At 50.6% G+C, this 21,808-nt stretch overlaps 1 protein-coding gene across 3 annotated transcripts in view; it reads left to right on the top strand.

The window, feature by feature from the left end:
• RNF216 (ring finger protein 216) overlaps nt 1-9,504 on the top strand; it is a 127,228-nt gene extending 117,724 nt beyond the window's left edge. For all 3 annotated transcript variants that reach the window (XM_005289066.5, XM_042853118.2, XM_065558997.1), the window contains one exon: nt 3,292-9,504. In XM_005289066.5, the coding sequence (XP_005289123.2) occupies nt 3,292-3,611 (320 nt within the window). In that variant the 3' untranslated portion in view covers nt 3,612-9,504. The remainder of the gene's footprint in view (nt 1-3,291) is intronic.
• Nucleotides 9,505-21,808: the final 12,304 nt, after the last annotated feature.

Genomic DNA, 21,808 nt, shown 5'->3' with positions numbered 1-21,808 from the left:
GAGTCCCTCCACCCCGGGCGGGGGGAAGGGGGCAAAGCTAAAGCTTGAGAGCTTCAGCCCTGGGCGGTGGGGCTCAGACTTCTGGCTTCAGACCCAGGCCCCGGCAAGTCGAACACCAGCCCTGGGGATCCCATTAAAACGGGGTCGTGACCCACTTTGGGGTCCCGACCCACAGTTTGCAAACCGCTGGATCCTTTTCAAAGCTAGACACAGTGAGCACGCCTTCTGTCTAGAGTCGCCATACCTAGCAGATGCTCCCTGTGCCTGTCACTTTCCCTGAGGGTGTGTGAGATGCATGGCTCAGACTCCAGCTTCTGGAACAATCCATGGAGGTCTCTTCAGACCCTGGAGAGACTTAGCTCTAAGATCCTGCTAGTGGACAAGCCAGAATCCTGCAGCACACAGGGGACAAGGAGCATGGGAGGTTGGATAGGATGTGGGGTCCCGGGAGGGGGTGGTCAGGGGACAAGGAGCAGGGGGTTTAAATTACTAATTGAATTTGTTTAAAGGGGGGTTGGATGATGCTAAAGGAGAGGTGGGCGGCGTGAGGGTTTCTCGAAAATTAAAAAGGGGGCAGGATGCCGAAAAGTTTGAGAACCAGTGATCTAGGAGCCCACAGAGGAGGTTCCAACAGAATCCAGGGGAAGAGGCCTCTACTCATTTCCTTATTCTGAAGGGAGGGGGTTGAGAAGACAACTGTGTTCTATCCTAAACCCAAGGAGACTCCACAAATACACATACAGTCTCTCAGGTTCAGGATACTAAGGCTATGTCTACACTACCGCGGTAAGTCCAGTTACGTGAATAACATAGCTGGAGTTGACGTACCTTAGGTCGAGTTACTGCGGGGTCGATCGACGGGAGAAAGTCTCCAGTCGACTTACCTTACTCTTCTCGTAGGGGGTAGAGTACAGGGGTCGACTGGAGAGCGATCTGTAGTCGATTTGGCAGCCCCACTAAATCGCCTGCCAGTGGATCGATCTCACAGTGTCGATTCCAGCTGTAGTGTAGACCTGCCCAATGGCTTGCCGCCATCATTCAGTCTCTCCAAGTTCCAGACTGACTCATGGCTACCAACTTGCAGGATACATACTTCCACGTAGCGACCCATCTGGCCCACAGGAAGTACCTCAGATTCTCGGTGGGGCCCAATCATTATCCATACGGGGTTCTGCCCTTCGGACTCTGCACAGCACAGTATATTCACAAAATGTCTGCCAGTAGTGGCAGCGCATTTATCGAGGCAGGGAATCTGTATCTACCTGTACTTGGATGACTGGCTGTCGGAATGCTTCATACCCAACCTTACCTTCAGGATGGTCTTTCTAGTGGTCATTTCCTCAATTCAGAATCAGTGAACTTCAAGCTCTCCTGACCAGACCACATTAAACATTCTTCTGTAGTGACAAGGTGTTCTCAGTTTTTCACTTGAACCAGTTCATTACCTTGCCAGTCTTCTCCCCAAGCCATACTCAATACCGGGAGAAAAGAAATTCACACCTGGACCTATCCAAAGTGTTACAGACCTTCATAGGACCAACGCTGCCTTCCCGCTTCTTCGTGGCTGTTTCTGACTCATCCAACGGCCAACCCATCTTATCCCAGAGAATCTCCGTGTGGATAACGTAGTGCATTTCCACCTGCTATCAGCTGGCCGGAGTGCTTCTCCCTCTGAACATCAAAGTGCACTCCACCAGGGCACAGGCCGCATCTGTCTCCTGCTTCAGAAAGTGATAATCTGAGACCTGCAAGGCTCCTATGTGGAGTACCCTTCTGAGCTTTCTGTGAAATGCTATGCCCTGCTCATGCACATGCTACCAGGGCAGATGCCAAGTCTGGCAGAGTAATTCTTCAGTTGTTCCACTGATCCAGCTGATACTCCTCACTCCCACCGTCCAATGAGGATACTGCTTGCCAGTCACCTATAGTGGGATCCACGCTGACAGGTACTCAAAGGAGAGAGAATGGTTAATTCCCTCTTGTAACCGTAGTTCTTCAAGCTGTTGTCAGTGTGGATCCCTGTGCCACAGTTCAGGGGAATTGCACCTGCATTGCCCTCTCTTGATCTACCACAGGTACCCGCCCTGGCTCCTCAGCCATCACCTCTCTTGGGCTCTCTCCCTCCTGACCAAGGTCTTTTACTGTTCTCTGCCTTGCTGTAATATCCCCAGCAAGCCAAGCCAGACCAGACCGCCTAAACAGGCCAGCGTCTGCACTTTGCTTTCTCTTGGAAGGCTTATGAACAGCGTAGTCACCTGCAGCCATGAGTTACCATGTCGTTTTTTTATAAGCCAGAAAGCTTATTTGTAAAGTGAAAGCACTTCAGGTAAAACATATTAGAAACAAAGTTCCTGCACTCATCTAAAAGCTCCCCAGAGGTCACCCATCAGTCTTAGGGGGCTTCAATAGGCCAAAGGCCTTACGACCCTTCCCAGGCAGGATTGGGAAGCCCCCTTGAACAGAAGGTCCTGCCCCTTTGCTGGATCAGAAAGCAGACCCTGAGTCAGTTTATTAAGAAGTCCTTTGTCTGTTGGTCTCTGGAGAATCCAATTTGAACTAGTATATGTGAGTCTCTCCAGGTGGTGGTACCTCTCTGGTGGTGTTACAACCTGAGTGAATTTGCATAATCACTCCCCACTGGTCTTAGTTCATGGAGGAGCTGTGCTCATCCTCCCCTATGGAATTACATACAATCACTGGCCCACAATGATACATAAACTTAATACTCGAAGATCTCCCAAAGATATTGCAGGAAATCACACCCTCCATCCCTGCTGTTCAGGGTCCTCCGAGCCCTTACAGTTCAAAGCCAGTGCTAGCTGAGGTAGGACAGTGGCCACTCCACCCTTTATGCCCTGGTGAAGAGGCCCAGGGTGCATGCCTAGCCCTGATAGATTGCTACTCAAACATCCATTCTCACATGGTACATGGGCACCAACAGTGGGATCAACGCTGACTAAATCTTGGAGAATCGCAGTTGCTGTAGGTCCATAACTGTTCTCTCTTGAGCCAGGGGTTACTCCGTGCTGCCATCAGAGTTGACACAACTGGAAGCCTCTGCCCATAACCTCAGTGCTAGAAGGGTGGAAGCGCTGCAAGCCAAGAATCCAAATGCAGTGGTAGAGCTGCGCCTGTCCGCACCATGCCTGCTTCTTGCTAGAGCTCAAAGTCGCTCCTTACACGAACAGCGCACGGTCCCACAGCTGGAACTGAAGAACCTCCCTGTGAACAGAGGAGGGGATTTCTGCTCCAGCCTGGGGTCTTTCTAATTTCTTTTTAATTTCTTTGCAGAAAGCAGTTTCAAGAGGATCGGCCCTCCTGTGGAAAAGCCTGTGGAGAAAATCCAGAGAGTTGAAGTCATCCCAAGACCAGTCCCTCAGAACCTCCATCAGCCCCGAATGCCCCCTTATCCCTTTGTGCATCCACCCTTCCCGCTGCCTCCTGTCCGCCCGCTGTACAACAACATACCCCTGAACATAGGACCCATCCCTGCCCCATACGTGCCCCCACTGCCTAACATGCGGATGAACTACGATTTCCCCCAGATCAATGTTCAGCTGGAGCACAACTTGCCTATGCACTTTGGTCCACAGCCTCGGCATCGGTTCTGATCTGGTTCAAACAGCACTAGTAATGGAGTCTGCAGGGAGAAGCCACATTGGCCCCACCACCACCCTCCCCTCTGTCCCCCATCATTTCAGCCAGATGCAAGGGGAACAGATCTCGATTCCCCTCCCCCTACACGCACAGTATTTAAATCTTTGTAATTCAACATTTGGTTCTCCTGAATCTTCTAACCATGCTGCCCAGCCTTTGGAGCAATAAGAGGCTGCACAGTTCAGGCCAGGGGATCTCTGAGGGCCTTTCTGTTTCACAAAGGCTGTTCAGTCAACCGTTGAGAGGGAAGTGACGCTATGTGGGGATGTGGCCATTCAGCCCACCCCTTGTGCCAAAAACTTACCTTCCTGTCTGCAAAAGCAGCCCCCCTCTCTCTAATGCAAAGGCTAGCTGGAAGGGAAGGTGAGGTGGGGAAGCTTGAAATTATTCAGATGCTGATAAGATTTCAGCTGTGTCTTCCTTCACGCCTGGATAATATTGGGGAAAAGGGGTGAATCTGAGCATCAGGACTGATTATCCCTCAGAGAATAGTCCCAAATTTTTACTGTGATCTGCAATAGCCCTGAAGTGCCAGTCCTGGTAAGAGTCCAGTGCTAGGAGGCAGAAGCCATCTTGCTGCGAAGTACCACTCATGCCACTGCATAGCAGCTCAAAGAAAGAGGCTACAAACCACTGGCTTAGTTTTGTAAGCCACAACTTTCAGAAGTGATGCTTGATGCTTGATTTTGAGTGCCTAGCATGAGACACCTTAAAGGGGCATGATTTTTCAGAGGACGAGTGGCCAATACTTCCTGAAACACAGGGCCCTTTTCAGTGTCTCAAGTTGGGCACGCATAATCACTAGTCATTTATGAAAACCTTGGTTATAACAGTCGGTAGAAACATACAAATTGTTCAGAAGATAAACATGAAGGCCCAGATTCAGAGTTGCATATGGGCTAAACTGCATGCCCCCCGTTGCAGTAACCGATTGCGTACCCTTAGTGCTGCTGTGCATGCAAGCCTGGTAGCTGTATACATACACTGTGCACACATCCAGCTCTGAAACCCTGGGCCCAAAGCTTTTCATGCATGTTTAAATCACTTTAAAATGGGCTGGAAACTGATTTGCAGAGATGCTGTCTAGATCGGGAGGTGTACTTTCCAGTCGGTGTAGACATACCTCCACTAGCTTCATCAAGCTAGTGCGCTAAAAATGGCAACGTAGCCACAGCAGCATGAGTAACGGGCTGCCCGAGCACGTCTAGAGTCTCGGATGGGAGCGTTCTCCGAGCCGCTCGCCCATCCTGCTGCTCGTGCCACATGCATGGTAGCTCAATCAGAGGTGGTGCGGGTATGTCTAACCGAGCTGGAAACTTCACCTCCAGTTCTAGGGTAAGCAGCAAAATACCCCTTTCGACGCATTTAATAAACTTCTGAAAAAATCCGTTTAATCAGCTTGGGAAGACTTCAAACTGTAATACTGCTGAGCTTAGCCAAAGGGATGCTTAGGAGAAACAGTTTTCCTTTAAGAAGCAGTGTGGCAAACTCCTTTAGGCAATCAGGCTCGCTCCTGCTTTCCCTGTGACCTGAGTTAAGGAGCAACCTCTGGCTGGCTTGAACTGGGAGCAGTGTGTGACTCTGGGACAGCATTGTGGTCTGGCTGCAGACGAACAAGCCAAGTGAGGGATGTGAAAGAAGTGAAGGATGGGGTGGAAGGCTTGACGCTGCCTATGTCAAATGGGTAAGTTTTATGCCAGAGCTACAGCTTTGCAGGCACAAACCTTCCCCCAACACACACACACGCACACTTCCTGTAGTGACTGGTAGGAACAGAGCTTTTTTAAAAAACGGGGTGGAGGATGAGACTATCAGAATATCCTTCCATAAATGCGGTCATCTAGTTAAAAAAACCAACCACTTCATCACACAGTTGTCCCCCAAACTGGTATTTGTTGTTGTTGTTGTTGTTAGGAACCAGATCAAATTAATCTCCCCTCTTCTGATTTCCCTCCCTGCAAGTTAACACCCCAGATTTCTTTACAGGTGTCTGCCTTGCCTCTCTATTGTGTCAGATTTGCCCTCTTGCTACTCTCCATAGTCCCTCTCTGCAAACAGCGTCTCTTTGAGCATTGAGCAGGCAGTGAACCAGGGCGCTGTGAAGTCTGTGACTGGCAGTGGCAGGAGGAGGGCACATGAGGGTGGCTGCCTGTGCTGTCATGGGTAGCGTGTACTCTCGGGAGGAATATGGCAGCGAGCAATACCTGGCTGGGCTGCGAGGAGGACATTGCTATCAGTAGGGGGATTGTCCCTTGCACAGTGGGTGTTTTCATACTTTTGGGAGCTGATACAATTTCTCCACACCCAGGTGTTATGTATAGGCTGAGAGATGCCCTGTTAACTGTTTGTTCCGGGTTGTCAAGTGCTGTTGCCCATGTAGCATTAATAACCACACCGTTAACTATTTGTTGACATTGCTGCTAAGACTTCTTAATTTAAAAAATAGCCTAGGGGACGTAGTGGGTTACCGAATGCTGCTCAGCTGGTTTTTATTCAGGTTTAAATCTGCACCTTATACCGAACGATCCCCTCAGTAGCCATGGGCAGGTATGTTGACACACCATGTTTGGGACAGGGATGGAGGGCAGATTGGGTGTGTGCACTTTGCAGTTTCTCAGTAGTTCAGTTGAAAGGGTTCGGCCACATGCCTTCTCCTTCGAGAGGCTCCCACAGCGCAGAGGCAGCTGTGTGTGCAGAGCGAGTCCCACCGCATCATACCCTGCTTCAAGAACATGCCTGGAACGTGCCATCCCTCCCGCGCCTCGTGCACAGAGCGGAGATCCTGCCTTCCCTCTAACCGGTCAGTGCCCGCACTGGAGGTGGAGCTTAGCTGTGTGTCTCGTCTAATTGAATTGAGGAGTAGTGCCAATCCACCTCGGCTCTCGCTCCAGAGATGGTGCTCCGCATGCTATCCTGTGACCGATCTAGCCCATTAAGGAATAAGGCTAATGTATTTCAGGAGGAGTCTTTTCTTTTTTTCCTCACTCAGCTGGGAGGCTAGAGGCATGATGCTGGGTCTTAAGGAAGTAGTCCAATCAGGCATCCAGGAGTGGCAGGGTGGGGTGAATTTTGCCTTTGTCAGCTGGCCCTTCATTTTATCCTGAGACATGAGCAGAAAAGCCCTGACCCCTGTTACTGGATAGTCCATTGTCTGGTTTTACAAAGTGTAAAGAAAAAAGGGGTCAAGTCCCTTGGGAGGGTTGGTTTTTTTTTAAAAAAAATAAGTAATAGCATGAACATGGGTACAGGAAAGCCCAGTCGGTGTCTCCTGTAGGATGCTTCAGACGTATTGCTAACAGCTACATCTCTAAGCAGCATGGAACATCTCCTGACGAAGGGCTGCTGCCTTTGCAAAATGCTCATCTCATAGACTTCCTCAGTCTGATAAGAAGTTTATCTGGAATCTTGTTGGAAGGGGTGAGGTTCAGTTCCTCATTGTGGGTGGGGAGAACACTGTAGCTGAAACAGCTTGTTGGCTTAGGAACTGGCTTCAGCTGACATCCTAAAGGCCGTCTGAAGAAAGTACTTCCCCTGGCAGGATGCTGGTGGTCACCTTAGCATGCTGGTGGTGCTGGTACAGCTAATAGAAGTATTTGAGGAACAGGAGAATGGGAAATCTTGATGGCTTTCCAAACCATGGCTGTGGCCTTTATCCAAACAAACCTGGCCCATGGAGTGAGTGCCGCCTCCTCGTCGCCATTCACGTACTTCCTAAATAAAGCAATTGCTCTTTGAAAGCCTCAGATGAAGCAGGTACTAATTCTAATACCCAGTGCCTTTGGGGAGTCTGTGTCCTTCATTCTTCAAGTGTGTTGCACAAGGACTCTTGAATACTCTGCTTATCAAGCACAATTACTGTTCCTTCAAATCCAGTTAAATATAAATTGCTTTTCCCTATACTTCCCCCTATTCCTGCATGTGCAGTTACAGTAGAAGAGACTATTCGGGGATGGTTTCATAGCAGGAAGCACTCGCCAGTTAAAAATGTGAGGTTATGAATCTTTGGCCATATGTGCGCGTCTCTCTCCATAGATACAATAAACTCCTGTAGTGAACGTCTGTCACCGCAGTAAAGAGCTGGAAACAACCAGACCCACCACTCTCAACTGAGCCATATCTTTGAAGTGGGTGGTGGTACCAACTCTCTGTAATTTTTGTTAGGTTTAATTTTATGGTGTCTTGCCAATTTGGGTGGAAAGATTCAATTTTATACGGTAGTTACTACTTTTTTTTAGTTCCCCTGTGTCAGTCGGAGTTCAGCAAAACTGCTTGGACAGCATGAGCGTTTGGATTCTACTGTACTGTGCCAATCACTCAAGCGAATTTCAGCCTCAGTGCTTGACCATAGACTAGCAAATGCTTATCACCGTGCAAAATTAGAAGTGATGTGGCCATTTGCACACAGCCATATTGAAACCCTAGAGTATAGCCCATTAACAAAAATAATGGCCTGGCTCAAACTCCTGGCTTTTATATATATATTCGCCTGCGCAGGGAAAGGCTGGAAATGGGAGGAGAGGCAGTAGGCAGAGTAACCAAGGGAGGTCTCGTGTCTGTACTTGACCAGTTTTTAGTCGTTGTTAAAGGTAAGCATTGGTTCCTACTACATGAGCAAACTTTGTACCCTCTGGATTTGATGGCGCACGGCAAGCCTGATTTTCCCATCTCCATGCTAAAGGGAAGCAGGGTCCCCCCTAGGTAGTGTTTGGGGAAGGTGCAGTGGTGGTGAGTCCTCGCTGACATGTTCCTGTAGTCTGTGCGTGCTTGATGTCTCTCTCCATTGGAGGTCCTAGGGCGGCCTTGCTGAGGGGAAGGAGAGAATTCTTTCTCCTGTCACAATGGTGAGGGTCCATTTTGTGTCTGCGAGGAGAGAAATCAGTGCCCATTGTATGAAACCAACATCAAGTCCTGTGGGCAGCTCCAGAGTCTGGAGAGATCAGATCAGCTCTTCACCCAGCATTTCACCTTTCGGTCCTTTCCGGCTCTATGCTGGGGCTCCTGTCACAAAGGAAAAACTGGACTAGGAATTGCCCTGCAGAGAAATGTGGGGCCTCTCCTTCCCTGTCATCCTAACTGGTGATTTTAGAGCCCTACATTGTCTTCTAGCATCAGTTGGGTTAATGGGGATGTTTCTCGGCTTAAAGAACAAACCATTTCCTGCGCAATTAAAAACAGAAAATGCCATGTTTTGGACTTACCTGGTGTTTTTATGGGTACATCTACCCTGCAAAATAAGACCCACCACAGCAAGTCTCGGAGCCTGGGTCAACTGACACGGGCTCTCAGGGCTCAAAATAGCAGGGTACCTGTTCAGACATGGGCTGGAGGCCAGGATTTAAGACCCTCCTCCCTCACTGAGTTTCTGAGCCCAGGCTCCAGCCCGCACCTGAACATCTACACTGCTGTTTGGAGCCCCGAGAGCCCGAGCTCTGAAAGTTGCTGCTGCAGGCCTTTTTACAGTGTAGACATACCCTTTGCCCCCTTTGAAACCCCAATGTTCTTCAAAGGGAGACGGGGAGGTGTGTCTTGTGGGCCCACATCAATGTTATGACTGGTACTTTTTATGATTAATTGCAGTGTCCTATTTTACTTGCCTTAAAGGTGGAGAGAGAAATTTGGTATTTGCACTTAGCAAAACATTATATTAAAACAACCCAACCTTGTAAAGACAGATTGTGCATGTTCCGCGACTTTGTATAACAATAGCTGAAAATGAATAGGTCGTTTATTAAAAAAAATAATATTTTTCTTTACCCTCTGGTAGAAAACTGTTCTAATTCTGTGTGTAAAAAGTCCCTGTATCATATTGTAATTTGAATTTTTTGTAAATAAATTTTGTGCACTCTGGCTTTCACTTCTCTGCTTTTCATTGCTAATTCAGTGTCCTTCCACGAGAAGCTTGTTGGTTTGAGTTTGAGGGTAATTATAGGCGACAATGGGTAGAAAGGGGAGACCAACCACAATTCTCGAACCAGATTTCAGTCACAGTTTTTAACCACTCTAAAAGTTAGTCGGCAAAACATCCGGGCCTCCTGTAAAAGCTTAATGTGTTCCAAAAGCCTAAAAGGAAAACGAGAATGGGATATAAAATGGCTTCCATTCTCTCATTGCTGTGTGAAGCAGGACTAATCACTAAACGGACTGCGTGTGCACATGAGCATGTGTAGACACATTCTAGCCCAGTGGTTCTCAAACTTTTGTACTGGACGTGACCCCTTTCACACTGCAAGCCTCCAAGTGCGACCCTCTTTATAAATCAAAAACACTTTTTTTATATATTTAACACCATTATAAATGCTGGAGGCAAAGCTGGGCTTGGGGGTGGAGGCTGGCAGCTCGCGAACCCCCCCCCCATGCAATAACCTCCCGACCCCCAGTTTGAGAACCCCTGCTCTGGCCTATCTGGATTTTCAAGGCCATATTGACCTGTATGCTCTGGCTGCTTTGTGATGTGAATGTTTTAAAATAGAAACAGGAAATGAAAGAGGAAATGTCCATATTGGCAGCCTGGTGACAGACTGAGACAGGAAGAGCAGGGAGAGGGTTGGAGGCAGGGAACTGTGGGCGACTTCCCTGACTCTCGTCTTTCAGTCCTTTTGCTGGGCGTTTTTCATTTGGCTTCAGCCCCATAAATGTGTGGGGGAAGGGTCCCTGAGCCCCAAAAAGCAAGTGAAAAATAGGGAAATGTGAACTCATACTACCGGGGGGGGGTTACAAAAAACCACAACCAGCCTCATTGGGAGCGCTAGACTTGGCTCTAAAATCAGGCAAAAATGGCCGTGGGATGAGGGGAGCAGGCATCAGAAAGCATTTACATTGGGACTCCACGCTCTTGTCAAGCCCTGGCTTTCCAAACCCTGTACTGCTGCAATTCTTGGCGCAGCCCATGGGCAGAGGGGAGACATAGGTAATAGAATCCCTGTACAGACAAGGCAAGTGCTGTCTTAGCTCGGGGTACCCGTCCTCCCCTCTCTCCCCCACCCAAGGTTTCTACCCCTACGGGCCACGCTGAGGTAAAACTGTCCCTTGCCTTGATTTGGCCTAGCTATAGGGGGGTTGTGGTGCAGCGTGCGGGCGCATACATTAAAAAGAAATCAACCCCCTTTTTTCCCTAGTCGAGACGTGGCCTCAGTGACTAGCTTCAGTAACACACTCCCTGGTGTCTGGTCTAAGCTACGCAATGATCATAGCTTCTCTAAATCAAACCAAGACAATAGGGCCCAGTTGCTCTCTCCGTGTACTGTTTTGTGGATGGGAGCGGGAAGGGTTAAACTGACTTTTTGAGTTGAGGCATTGTCACTGCACGCCCCATCTTCCTATTGAGGGACTTGCTCCTGATGCCAGGTAAGTAGCTTTGTTTGGGTGGGGGGGTTACATTGATTTTCCCCTCCTCTTTTTCCTAGGGAGTGAATTCCCCCCCGCCCTCCAGGAGAAGAGAACTGTCCCCGGTCCCATTAAGCAGAGGTACAGCTTTGTGTGGATAATTAACAGGCAAATCCAGAACGATTAGCCGGGCATTTCAAAGGCTCAGTGCCTCCAGCATCCCCCACTCTCCAGCTGCTCTGTGGAAGCTGCAGGTTCAGTGCACTTTAGCATGCACGCCCTCACAATGAGAGGCTTAGCAGTAATGCGGTAGACAGCTTGCTGTGCGGCTTGTGCAGAGACTGTGTGCTCTCCCCTATCTTGTCAGTACATTTAATTCCTCCCGCTCCCCTCAGGTCATTTTCTAGGAGGTAGAATTAGAGAACCAAGGTGTGTGTGTGTACACACACACACACACACACACACACACACACACTCTCTCTCTCTCTCTCTCTCTCTCTCTCGGCAAGGCCAGATTAAAGGTGCTTTTGCAGCCTTAATTCAGTACCCTTGTGTATAGATGCATGATAAGTTTTTAATTCTGTGATCAGCTACTGTTTTGTTTTTCCCCCGCAGGACCCCTGGCTCTTTCAGCGCGCAGGACCGATGGGTCTCTCAGCCAGTAAGCAGCTAGTCGGTATTTGGTTTTCTCCTTGCGCGCTATTCAAACCCTGCTCTGAAGTCAGAATTATTAATTTCCTTGTGGGCTCTTCTCTGGCACACATCACTAGTATCTGAGTGCTTCACCAACACTCCTTTATTAATCTTTACAATGCTCCCGGGAGATGGAGGTGTTGGGCTAGGGCTAGCCCCCATTTTACAGATGGGGAGCTGAGGCAGAGTTTAAGGTGAAAAGTATCCGCTGATTTTAGGTACCCAGTTTGAGATGCCTAGGACCTGGTTTTTCAGAGTATAGCACAGCTCCCATTGACTTCAGTTGCTGCTCCGAGGACTCTGCACTTCTACAAATCAGGCCCACGGGTCTCAAGCCAGACCTCCAGAAAATGAGGCATGCACAACCAGTGACCACCTGTGAAAAGTTTGTTTTAAGGGACTTGTGTAGCCACGCATAGAAACTCTGTGGCAGAGACAAGGCTAGAATCCAGTTCTCCCGGGCAACTTTCAACAGTCTGAACCATGAGACTTTCCTTTTTCTTCCTGCAATGGCCTGTCTCATCTAGGGTGAACATATGTCCCAATTTGATAGGGACAGTCCTGATTTTGGGGCCTTTTTCTTATATAGGCTCCTATTACCCCCAACCCCCATCCCGATTTTTCACACTTGCTGTCTGGTCACCTTAGCCTCATCCATTGCTTCCCTACTAACTTCTGCAGCAAACGAGGCTGGGATCCTATGGATAGCAGCCTACGTCATCCACAAAGCAGGTCTTATCTTGGGCACTGAATGAGGCAGCGGTCCTGTGGAAAACTGGGATGTGATTCCATAATTGAAAACTTGTCATGCATATGCACAAGGGGGCTGAATTAAGGGTGCACAGACAACCGTAATTATGGTAATTACCTAATTTTTGAGTGCTTGACTTTGCAACCTGGATGTTCTTTTAAGATAGGGTGTGAGAGAGTTGAAAAAAAAGCAAGCTGAAAAAAATTCCAGCACATGCCATCATGTTGGGACCCGCATGGGTCTTCAGCGGGATTGAAACGTCTACCTCCACTGCACCAACCTCTGTGACTTGAGCTACCAGCGTAACCTGATAGCAATTGTAGGTTGTCGTTCTCCGTGTGGGATGGGAGACATTGTGCCAGTGGGTTTCACAGGTATTTGCTGACAGCAGAGAGAGGGTGAGGCTCAGGAGTGTGGGATTCCATGCCAGGCTCTGGAGGGGAGTGTGCTGTAAAAGACACAGACGGTGCTGTCAGTTTCCCCCAAGCTTGACCCCTTTTCCAACCTGTCCCTGTCCTTTCACCCCTGGCTTCTCATCCCAGTCCCATTCTCCACTCCTCAGCCTCTTCCCCCCTGTCCTAGTCTCCCTGACTCCCAGTCTATCCCCCTTCGCCCCCAGTCCCACCCCTTCTGCCCCAACTTCTTGCCTCCAGTCTCCTTACCCAGCCCACCAGAGTCTCCCCTCAGCTCCTTGTCCAATCTCTCTGCCTCCATCTCCCAGTCCTAGCCTCCCTGCCCAGCCCATGACTCAGTCTCCTTGCCCCAATTTGCCCTTCCTCTGCACCCATCTGGCTTTTTTCCTTTCCACACTTGAATTAAATGGCTTCCTCTGCACTGCCTGGGGGCCAGCCCGGCTCGTTGAGAGCACAGGAGAGAGAGGCTTTCAGCTCTCAAGTCCAGTGTCTGGCCCCACCCCAGTGCGGAGCAGTCATTCCTTTTGAGCCCCTGTAGCACTGGGCTGGAGCAGACTTGGTGGCTCTGTGGGGACAGTGCATGTGCAGTCCATGAGTATTAGGAGCTGTGACAAGGGAGCGTGCTCGGTGAGGATGGAATAATTATAGACTTTGGCTGTGAAGCTTTAGCAGACCTCTACCAAGCATGAGCAAACCAATTTTTCAAACACTTATAACTCGTCCAAATCCAGGTGGATTTTCCCAAAAGGTCCATTCCCGCCCCAAAGGCTACTCACCTGTCAAATTTGAAGTCCCTGCTATAAATGATGGTGGTGCTAGAGCTTTTCCAAGGAAAGGCCTCAAGAATTTAACATGGGCAAAATGTATTTTTCCCTTGCCTTGTTCTCAGAAACAGCTACATCGTTTTGGCTGAAAGTTTCAAAAAAAAAAATCAAATCCGCCTGAGGCAGACATGCTGCATGGGAAATTTCAGCCTGAACAGTTCAACTTTGGCAAAGTTACAAGCAACAGGAAAGAAGGTCTTAGAAGAAGAAGGGTTGTGCTACCAGCCCCACCTAGAACTCAGTAAATTCTCACTTACCTATTGAAGCATCTCCTCTATGAATGGTGCTGGCACTAACGAAGCCGGGGCTCTTCGGTGCTTCTCGAATCCCAGTCACTGTAGTAGTTAAGTGCATACTCAAGGGTCCCTATTACATGAAAGACGCAATCACGGCATTGGCGCTCTCTGGGATTGTGCTTCAAGAGTGAGGCCTGATTATTTTCAGAGGTGCTGAGCAATTGCAACTCCCGGCGTTAGTTGGGGTTGTGGGCAGCTGGTGGTGCTGAGAATCAATCCCATGAAGCAAACCTTGAGACTCTGGCACAAAGCCATCTGAAACACTAGTTGAGTCAGTGGCATAAGTCAGCCCCATGAGAAGTAGAAGAGAGGTGTATTGTAGCCGCTTTATAGTGCTGGAGAGCAGAATTCCAGTTGTGGGTTTGTACAGCACCTTGCACATCGGGGCTCTGAGCTGTCAGGTTTTCCAGGAACTGCTGTAATACCAGTAATAGTGAGGGGATTGTTCAGATAGTACGACAACCCCACACGACTCTTTGGAAGGGCAGGCAGACTGTATTTGCGATTTTCACATGCGGAAGAGCAGTGGCTGTTTTAGCTAAGGCCTGAGGTGCCTCAGCAGAACTGAGTGGGGACCCAGGTCTGGAAGGGAAGGAGATGCTTCGCAGAGCTGCCGAGGAAGCTTGTCTGGCTTTAGCACAGAGGGAGCAATCATACTGCTTACCCATGAGACTCGGGGGTGGAGGGGTGGCTAATGAAAGATTGCAGCAGATGCACACGGTAGGGAAGCTGACCTTCAGGGAACGCGGCCTCGCAAGACACAACAACCGAGCCTGCCTCTTTTCAAAACGGCTGAGCAAACGTCTCGGAAAACACCATCAGGCCTTGGCTCCCAAGCTCAGAGAAAAGTCTACCCTAGTTGAAAGGGAATCTGCGGTGTGAACCATGCCTGCCCCTTCAACCGCTCCCCTTGGGGCAAGGGAGCATGGCCAGGAGCGGGATGAGGCCTCCTGCAGGAGCCTTATCTGTGGGCCAGTTGCTGCTTTTACTCTAGGGTGCGCTGTGACATGCAGCCCTGGTGCTAGTGATCTTAATGCACCAGGGAGCACCAGAGACCCCAGAGCTGGAGAGCGCAAGGGAGTTCTGGCATTGGTATATGTCCGTAGGGACCTCCCTGCCGGCTAGCTCCTCTCTGTAACTTTGTGTGTTTAGCAGCAGGGAGCAGGAGCTGGGATTTTCCAAGACCCTATGTGGCACAAACGCAGCCCCCTCCTTTCACTCTGCAATCTGCTCTTCACACCACTGCTGACCACAACCACCTTCCTTACCGGCTGCCCCTTCTCGCTGGTTTAATTACACCAGGGAGAATTAGGGGTCAAGTGAAAGCAGTTGGGCTGGGACTCAAAGTCCGGAGAAATCTGATGCTTCAGCTAATTACTATTTAAAGCAATTATTTATAAAAAAAAAAAAAAAAGTCTTTCTGGTCCAAGGTTGCCTCCAAGGGCTGCTTCTCTGGGCCCCTGAGTGTGCGAAGTACACTAGCTGCCCCAAACAAGGCCTTCAGCTTCTGATCAGTGCAGTTCTGCGGCCGCTTTGCTAGAATCGTCTCAGCACTGACTGCGCAGCAGGGGTCAAAGCTTCCCACCTTCTTTCCCGTCTAGTAGCAGCTACTGGGTGTAAGGATGCCACCACTTAATAGCTACATCTAATGCAGTAGTGCCTCTGGGCTCCATTGTGTCAGGTGCTGTACGAACGTTAAGAGACAGCCCCTGCCTAGGGAGTGTACAATCTAAATAGATGCAGTGTCACCAAGACTCTGAACTGCAGGGCACGGAGTGGCACATCCCCTCATGGGGGCGGGGCCGGCCCAGCCTCCCTGCCCTGCAGGCCTGGGGCTGCCAGCCTGTAGCTCTGGGTCCCTCTCTCCAGGGAGCAGAGAAAGGCCCCTGGCCAGGAACCTACAGGGGATTTCAGATAGGGGAGGGCCAAGGAGGGAGGAAGCTGGGCTGACACATTGTTTCCAGGGAAGGGGGGGAGTCTGAGACCTGAGTGGCTGGCCTGGGCTCCTGTGCTCCCCTCTGGTGAAAATGGTACAGTTCCCTCACCTGAAAGCTCTTGCCTGGCTCCTGTCCCAGGTGCCTTCCTGAGGGGGGAGCAAGGAAGCCTAGAGCTGCAGCAGGCGTGGGGTGTGCCTAGGCCCCAGGAGGACAGCGTGGGGCAGCAGCAAGGTAGGGAGGGGCCAGCCAGCAGTAATTGGGGTAGTGGAGGGCAGGTGCTTTAACTGTGAGCTTCATTGTTTGTGGGGGGATGTGCATTACTTGAATTGCTCCCCCCCCCCATTATGTGACACCTGGGTGTTGTGACATGTGGTGCCGCAATTGATTGTAATGGGTCAAACCTGTTTCTAGGGCCATTTTCTCACCCAAGAAAACAAACAGCAGTTTTGCAACATGTAATGGTTAATGGGGGGAGGGGAGCTGTTATTTTGATGGCACAGTGTCCCAGCTTGGCAGGTGTGGAGGCCGAGAGGTGAGATCAGGCCCCAGGCAGTTGCCAGCCAACCAGCTGTGGTAGCCGGAGAGCCCTGGGTGTGGCAGGGATGGTGATCTCTGCTGTCTTTGTGGCATGGAGCCTCTCCTTGTCCAAGGAAGTTAAGCCCGCCTGGCTTTGTGGTTGTGTCATACCTGTACTCTAGTTAACGCTGTCTCTTACTTTGCATTGAGCGCAACTATTGGCCAGTAAGCCCCTGCTGAAGTGAAAGCTGTTTGGGGGGAACCTGGTGGTTTAAGGGACTGAGACCTAGAGATGGCGCTTTGCACCTCAGAGTCACTGAATGTGACCTACCCCACAATGAGCGTCGCCCATTATGGCTCCTTCGTGGCCTCAGCCAAGTTCCTGGTAGGCATCACCTGTGTATTGTGTTTGCGCCCTTGCAACAGAGAGGCCAATGGTGAAATGGGCCATTGTTGACAACGAGCTCATGCCTAGCTCTGGTCCCTCCAGGTCAGAGTGGAGGTTGTTGGTAGGACAGCTTGGGGAAGCTTAATGGAGCCGCTGATTGAAAAATCAAGCCTGCAAGGCACCAGGGCTGGGGCAAGCTGGGCAAACCTCCCAGCCCCTGAAGGTGCAGTGGGATGAACTCTAGAATGTTTTCAGGGCATTTGTCTGGTCCATCCACTCCTAAACCCTCTTACATCCTTCTCCCTTCTTCAGTGCCTGCCCTTTTCCTTCACACTAGGGTCAGTTTTCTGGCTGCCTGCACCTACTGATTCTGTACTTTTTCTTCCCTTGCCCTCTTTCCTCTCTTCCCTGGGACTCTGCTGCTCCAGAGATGCCCTGCCATGTGCTGAAACCTTACAACATATATTTGGGGTCCTGGGTGGCCTGGTGGCTAGGCTGCTGGACTGGGATTCAGGAGACCTTGGTCCTGTTCCTGGCTTTGCTACTTGTCTGCTGTGCTAGCAAGTCCCTTCCCCCCTGCGTGTCTCAGGTAATACTTCCCTCCGTTGGAGGGCACTTTGAGCCAGATGAGTGAAATGTGCTATGTCAGATCTAGGTGTTATTACTATCTCGGTTCCTCCAGTGCTTGCTCAGAATGGGGGCAGAGCAGGGTTCATGGACAGCAGCTGAGCAGTGTTGATTGATTAACTGCACAGCTCCACGCGTTCTTTATAAAGGTGGGGCTGCTTCCAAGCCTGGGGCTGAGATTCGGGACGGTCCTTATGGTGCCTAAATCGGGTCCCAGGGCAAACTGGTACTGGTGCCTCGACCCAGCTGTTCCTCTCAGCACAAACACAGCAAATGGAAGGAGGAGAGGGCGAGAGAGAGGAGGAGGAAACTCTGTGCTCTTCGGGCGAGGCTTGGCTTCCTGGCCAGGGAAGCCAGATCTGTCTAGCTGAGCCCGTGCTGCTGGAATTGTGTTTTATTAAAGACGATGTGGCAAAGCAAGAGGCCAGGAAGGAAACGGCCCAGTGAAATGGAGTGTGCATGTCGGCCTGCTGGAACCCTATCCTCTGAGCTGTTCAAGTGCTGGCAGGGGGGAGGCGTGGGAGGAGGGCCTCTTCCCGAAGGGGTGGGAGCTATTCATGGCCAGGGAGCATTCAGAAACCCTCCCAAGTGCCCTGAGGGGCAGCATCAAAGAGTCAGGTGACCCCGGGGAGGCCAGGCGAAGCCCCATTTGCTGTTCAGGGCAGGGCAGCGAGGTCAGTGCCCCGTCTCCATTCACCCCCGAGTTCAGCTGGGCTGCTCTCAGAAAAAGACAGATGACCCTGGTGCGGGGGAGAGCGACTGAAAAGTGCAGCAGGGTCATCTCCAGGGGAAATTTGGGTGGTGCTTGGGCATCTTTCGGCTTAGTCCAAGGAGGCCTTGCTTAGATTGAGTCCAGCATTTAATGCAGCATTTCCTAAACTGGGGGGGGGTCATTAAAGGGTATGGGGGGGTCAAGCTATCAGGGAGGGGAGAGGAGGCAGGTGCCAGAGGTGCTATTTAAGTAGGGCAAGGGGAGGCAGAGAGGCTGTTCATGGTCCTGTCCCAGGGTGGGGCGGCAGGGAGCAGAGGCGCACAGAGCCGGCTGGGGAGAGGTTGGCCCCTGATGCTGGCAGTAGAATCCAAGGGCTGGCAGTGCTGAAATGAGCCCCCCAGCCTGGCCGGGAGCTGTTGTGCAGGGGAAGGGTGGGGGGAGAAGGACCCAGCTCTGCTACTGAGGCAGGGCTGCCCTGTCCGTGGTAACTCCCTCCCAGGTATGCTGGGGAGCAGGGCTGGATGTGGGACAGAGGGTGAGGGGCAACAGGTCTGACAAATCTACTACCCCCACCTCCACAGCACTAGCAGAGTTGGCACCCCGGGGGGGGGGGGATCTTGTTAACAGAGGTAATGATGATGTCCTGTGCTGGAACCCAGGTTTGGTTGGTTCCTTTCACTACTTTCTGTAAGTGGGGGAAGCTGTGGGGTTTTGACATTAAAAATCACTGAAAATATTTTGTTTAAAGCAGGTGATGGGGGAGGGGCAATATTTGCAGAGAGGTTTATTTAGTGTCCCCTAAAATAGTTTGGGAGCTGAACTGCGTTAGGGAGCACTCATGCAGTCATGCTGTGTGACATTTCACTGGCTTCTACTCTAGATTCTCTTAATACTTTGCACTACTCTAGCATGTGTCATCTAGCCTCTGTGGGCTTATCAGCCCTGCTTTACAGATGGGGAAATGGAGGCACTGAAAACTCTGTGGTGGAGCCAGGAACAGAAGCCAGGAGCAGAGCTGTGCCAATAACTGATTGTTTGCTTACGGGCCAGACTGGAAAAAAAAATTAATTGTTTTGGATCAACACCAACTGCAATTTTTTTCAAATTTTCTGGCAAAAAGTTCAAGGCAAACAAAACCTTTTGAGACAGTTAGTTCAAAGTTTGTGTTTTTAAAAAAAATGGAATGAAATTTGAAACTGAAAAGTTTCTTCAAACTGAAATATTTTGAAAAGGTTGAAAAGACATTTTGATTTTTTTTTCTCCACTATTTTGTTGTTTTGGTTGATATGAATTTGCATTTTTTCAGTGGGAAAAAAAGTTAGCTGAAAAATTTCACCCAGTTCTCCCCAGGAGTACTCATGTCATGTTCCCCCTGATGCACTTTTAAAATCTATATATAATTGGGCTTAGCTGATCTGGTAGTGTCCCGTCCCATTCTGTCACAGAACTGCTGAAGTTTCCTGGTCTCTTTGTAACAGAAGAACAGCCTTTGATCTGCTGCACAGCAAGGGGTCAGCACAGGGACCCTACACGGACCTTCCTCAAAGGAAAACTAGCTGCCTGCTTCTCCACATCCCCCATCCCCACACACTGGCAGGGCTATGCTCATCACCATAGAGACTGAAGGAATCTGCCCCAGGAGATGCAACTGTCCAGGCTTGGCCTCAGTGGAAGGCTGCACTGTTAACTGCTGGCTAATAGCTGTGAGTGGGACATGCTCAACCCCAGGCCTGCGAAAGATGCTGCCTGAGTGGAGGCTGCAGGGGCCAAGCTGTTCTGCTTTCCCTTTGCATGCTGCAGGGCTGGAGTGAGCCCTCCTCTTTCTGCCTGGCCTCATATGCTCCCCCCCCCCCTTACCTTTGAGAGCCCTCAGCCTTAGGCCTCTGTTTCCATGGCAGCAGGACCTGCTGTGTAGAGCAGCTGGGATCAGCTCTTTGCATCCTCCTTATGGCTGAGGGACTCTCTTTCTGTCCGTATCACTGAGCCAAGGAGCAGCCCTTCCTGCCTCCCCAGCTGAGGCATTTAAGCTGAGAAACTATCCAACCAGTTCACACGTGCTCATTCCCACTTGCTGTATATCCCACTCCCCTCTGTGCGGAGTCCTCTTGTTCCCAGGTGCATGGGGAGGGGGAAAGCTGCTTCAGGGGTACCTCAGGGGGAGAACATGAGTTTCAGGTCCTGATTTCCCCCCCCCGTTACTAGGATTTTCTGTCTCAGGATTTTCTCTCTGCAACTTCAGTCCCAAGCAGTGGAACAGGTGTTCCCTAGTGTTGCTTTAAAAAGCTATTGCCAAACCCTTTAACCATCAGCCACTCTGAGTCTGCCTCTCCTGACCTGCTGCTTTGTCTGCCCGGGGAGCTGAGCACCAGTATGCTCCCACTGGCCTCCTGGAGCTTCTCGCTGAAGCTCAAAGGAACAGGGAAATACTGGGCTGAGCACAGCCTCACCCCTCTCCCTCATCCCTGGGTGGGTGGGGTCTCTGGGGCTGGACCCTGAGCAGGGCCAGCTTGGTGGCTGCATGGGGCAACCCAGGCATGAATGACTGACAGCTTCTGGTAGGAGCCAGTCACTCAAGTAAGGTTACTGCTGCTTAGGACAAACCCAAGTCTCTGCTGTGAGTTGCCTGTATCTTAGTGGCAGGAGGAGTGAGAGGATGTCAAAGGCTGCAGACGGGTGGGGGGAGATGAAGGGGCGTGTACGTACACAAGTTAAAAAGCCATTGGAGTTGAGGCTTTTCCCCTGAGGGCTGTGAGTGCTGACAAAGGACTAATAGCACCAGGCACACACGTGAGGGGCTGTGCCACAGCATGGGGGTACTCACTCCAGTCCTGCCTAGTTTATCTGGCTCTATGATCTAACCAGGCATGGGCAGGCCAGGAAGGTGTTTTGAACTCAGGCCCTCCTTTGAATGGCGCTTTGCAGAGGTGAACAGCACCTGCTCTAACAAGGGATTAGTCCATCCAGGCTGCCAGCAGACAGGCTACTGCAGGCTTAGAGCATGGAATGAAACCCCACCTGTTTCACTCTTCCCTGACACCTGCTCTTACTGTAGTCTTGGTTCTTCACTTGACCTGGTGTCAAAGAAATGCAGCCCCAGGAAGCAGCAGGGTCCCCAGCTTAAGGGGGAGCCAGTGCACTGTCAAGGAGAAGTACCACAAACAACTGAACTTTGCAATAGTAGGTAGAGATGGGCCTCTGGTAGGAAAGCTCCTCCCCCCCCCCCCCCCCAGGACCAGTTGTTAAGGCCTTGCCAAGGAAGCTCTTTACTTTGAGATGACCTGCTCCCTTCTCTCTCCTGCAAAGGGAGATCAGGGCTTGAATGGAGTAGAGCTGAATCAAGCCTCTCCCCCCTCAAGCTACTAAAGAACCATAAACCTTTAACAGGAGCCTTCTGTCCCCTGCTCCCAGCTGGGTGTGCGCTCACCTCCTTAGCGGATAGTGCCTCACGAGCAGATAACTCATTCATAACTGCAGGGCCAGGAGCTCACTGGACAGGAGCCAAGTTTCAGAAGCTTCCTTTAATCCCCTTTGCAGAGCTGCCAGAACCAGCAATTCATGTGGGGTGAGGATGTGGTTCTTCATTATGGATGGATGCTGGCCTCCAGCTAGTGATGTTAGAGCATCTCTCTCCCCCCCTTAGGCATTAAGGGCAGGAAGCATAGCTGCAGGGA

Source organism: Chrysemys picta, chromosome 10 (genome assembly GCF_011386835.1).
Source record: "Chrysemys picta bellii isolate R12L10 chromosome 10, ASM1138683v2, whole genome shotgun sequence".
Taxonomy (NCBI): domain Eukaryota; kingdom Metazoa; phylum Chordata; order Testudines; family Emydidae; genus Chrysemys; species Chrysemys picta.
Note: the sequence above shows the minus strand (reverse complement) of the source record. Positions and strands in the feature narration are given on the sequence as shown.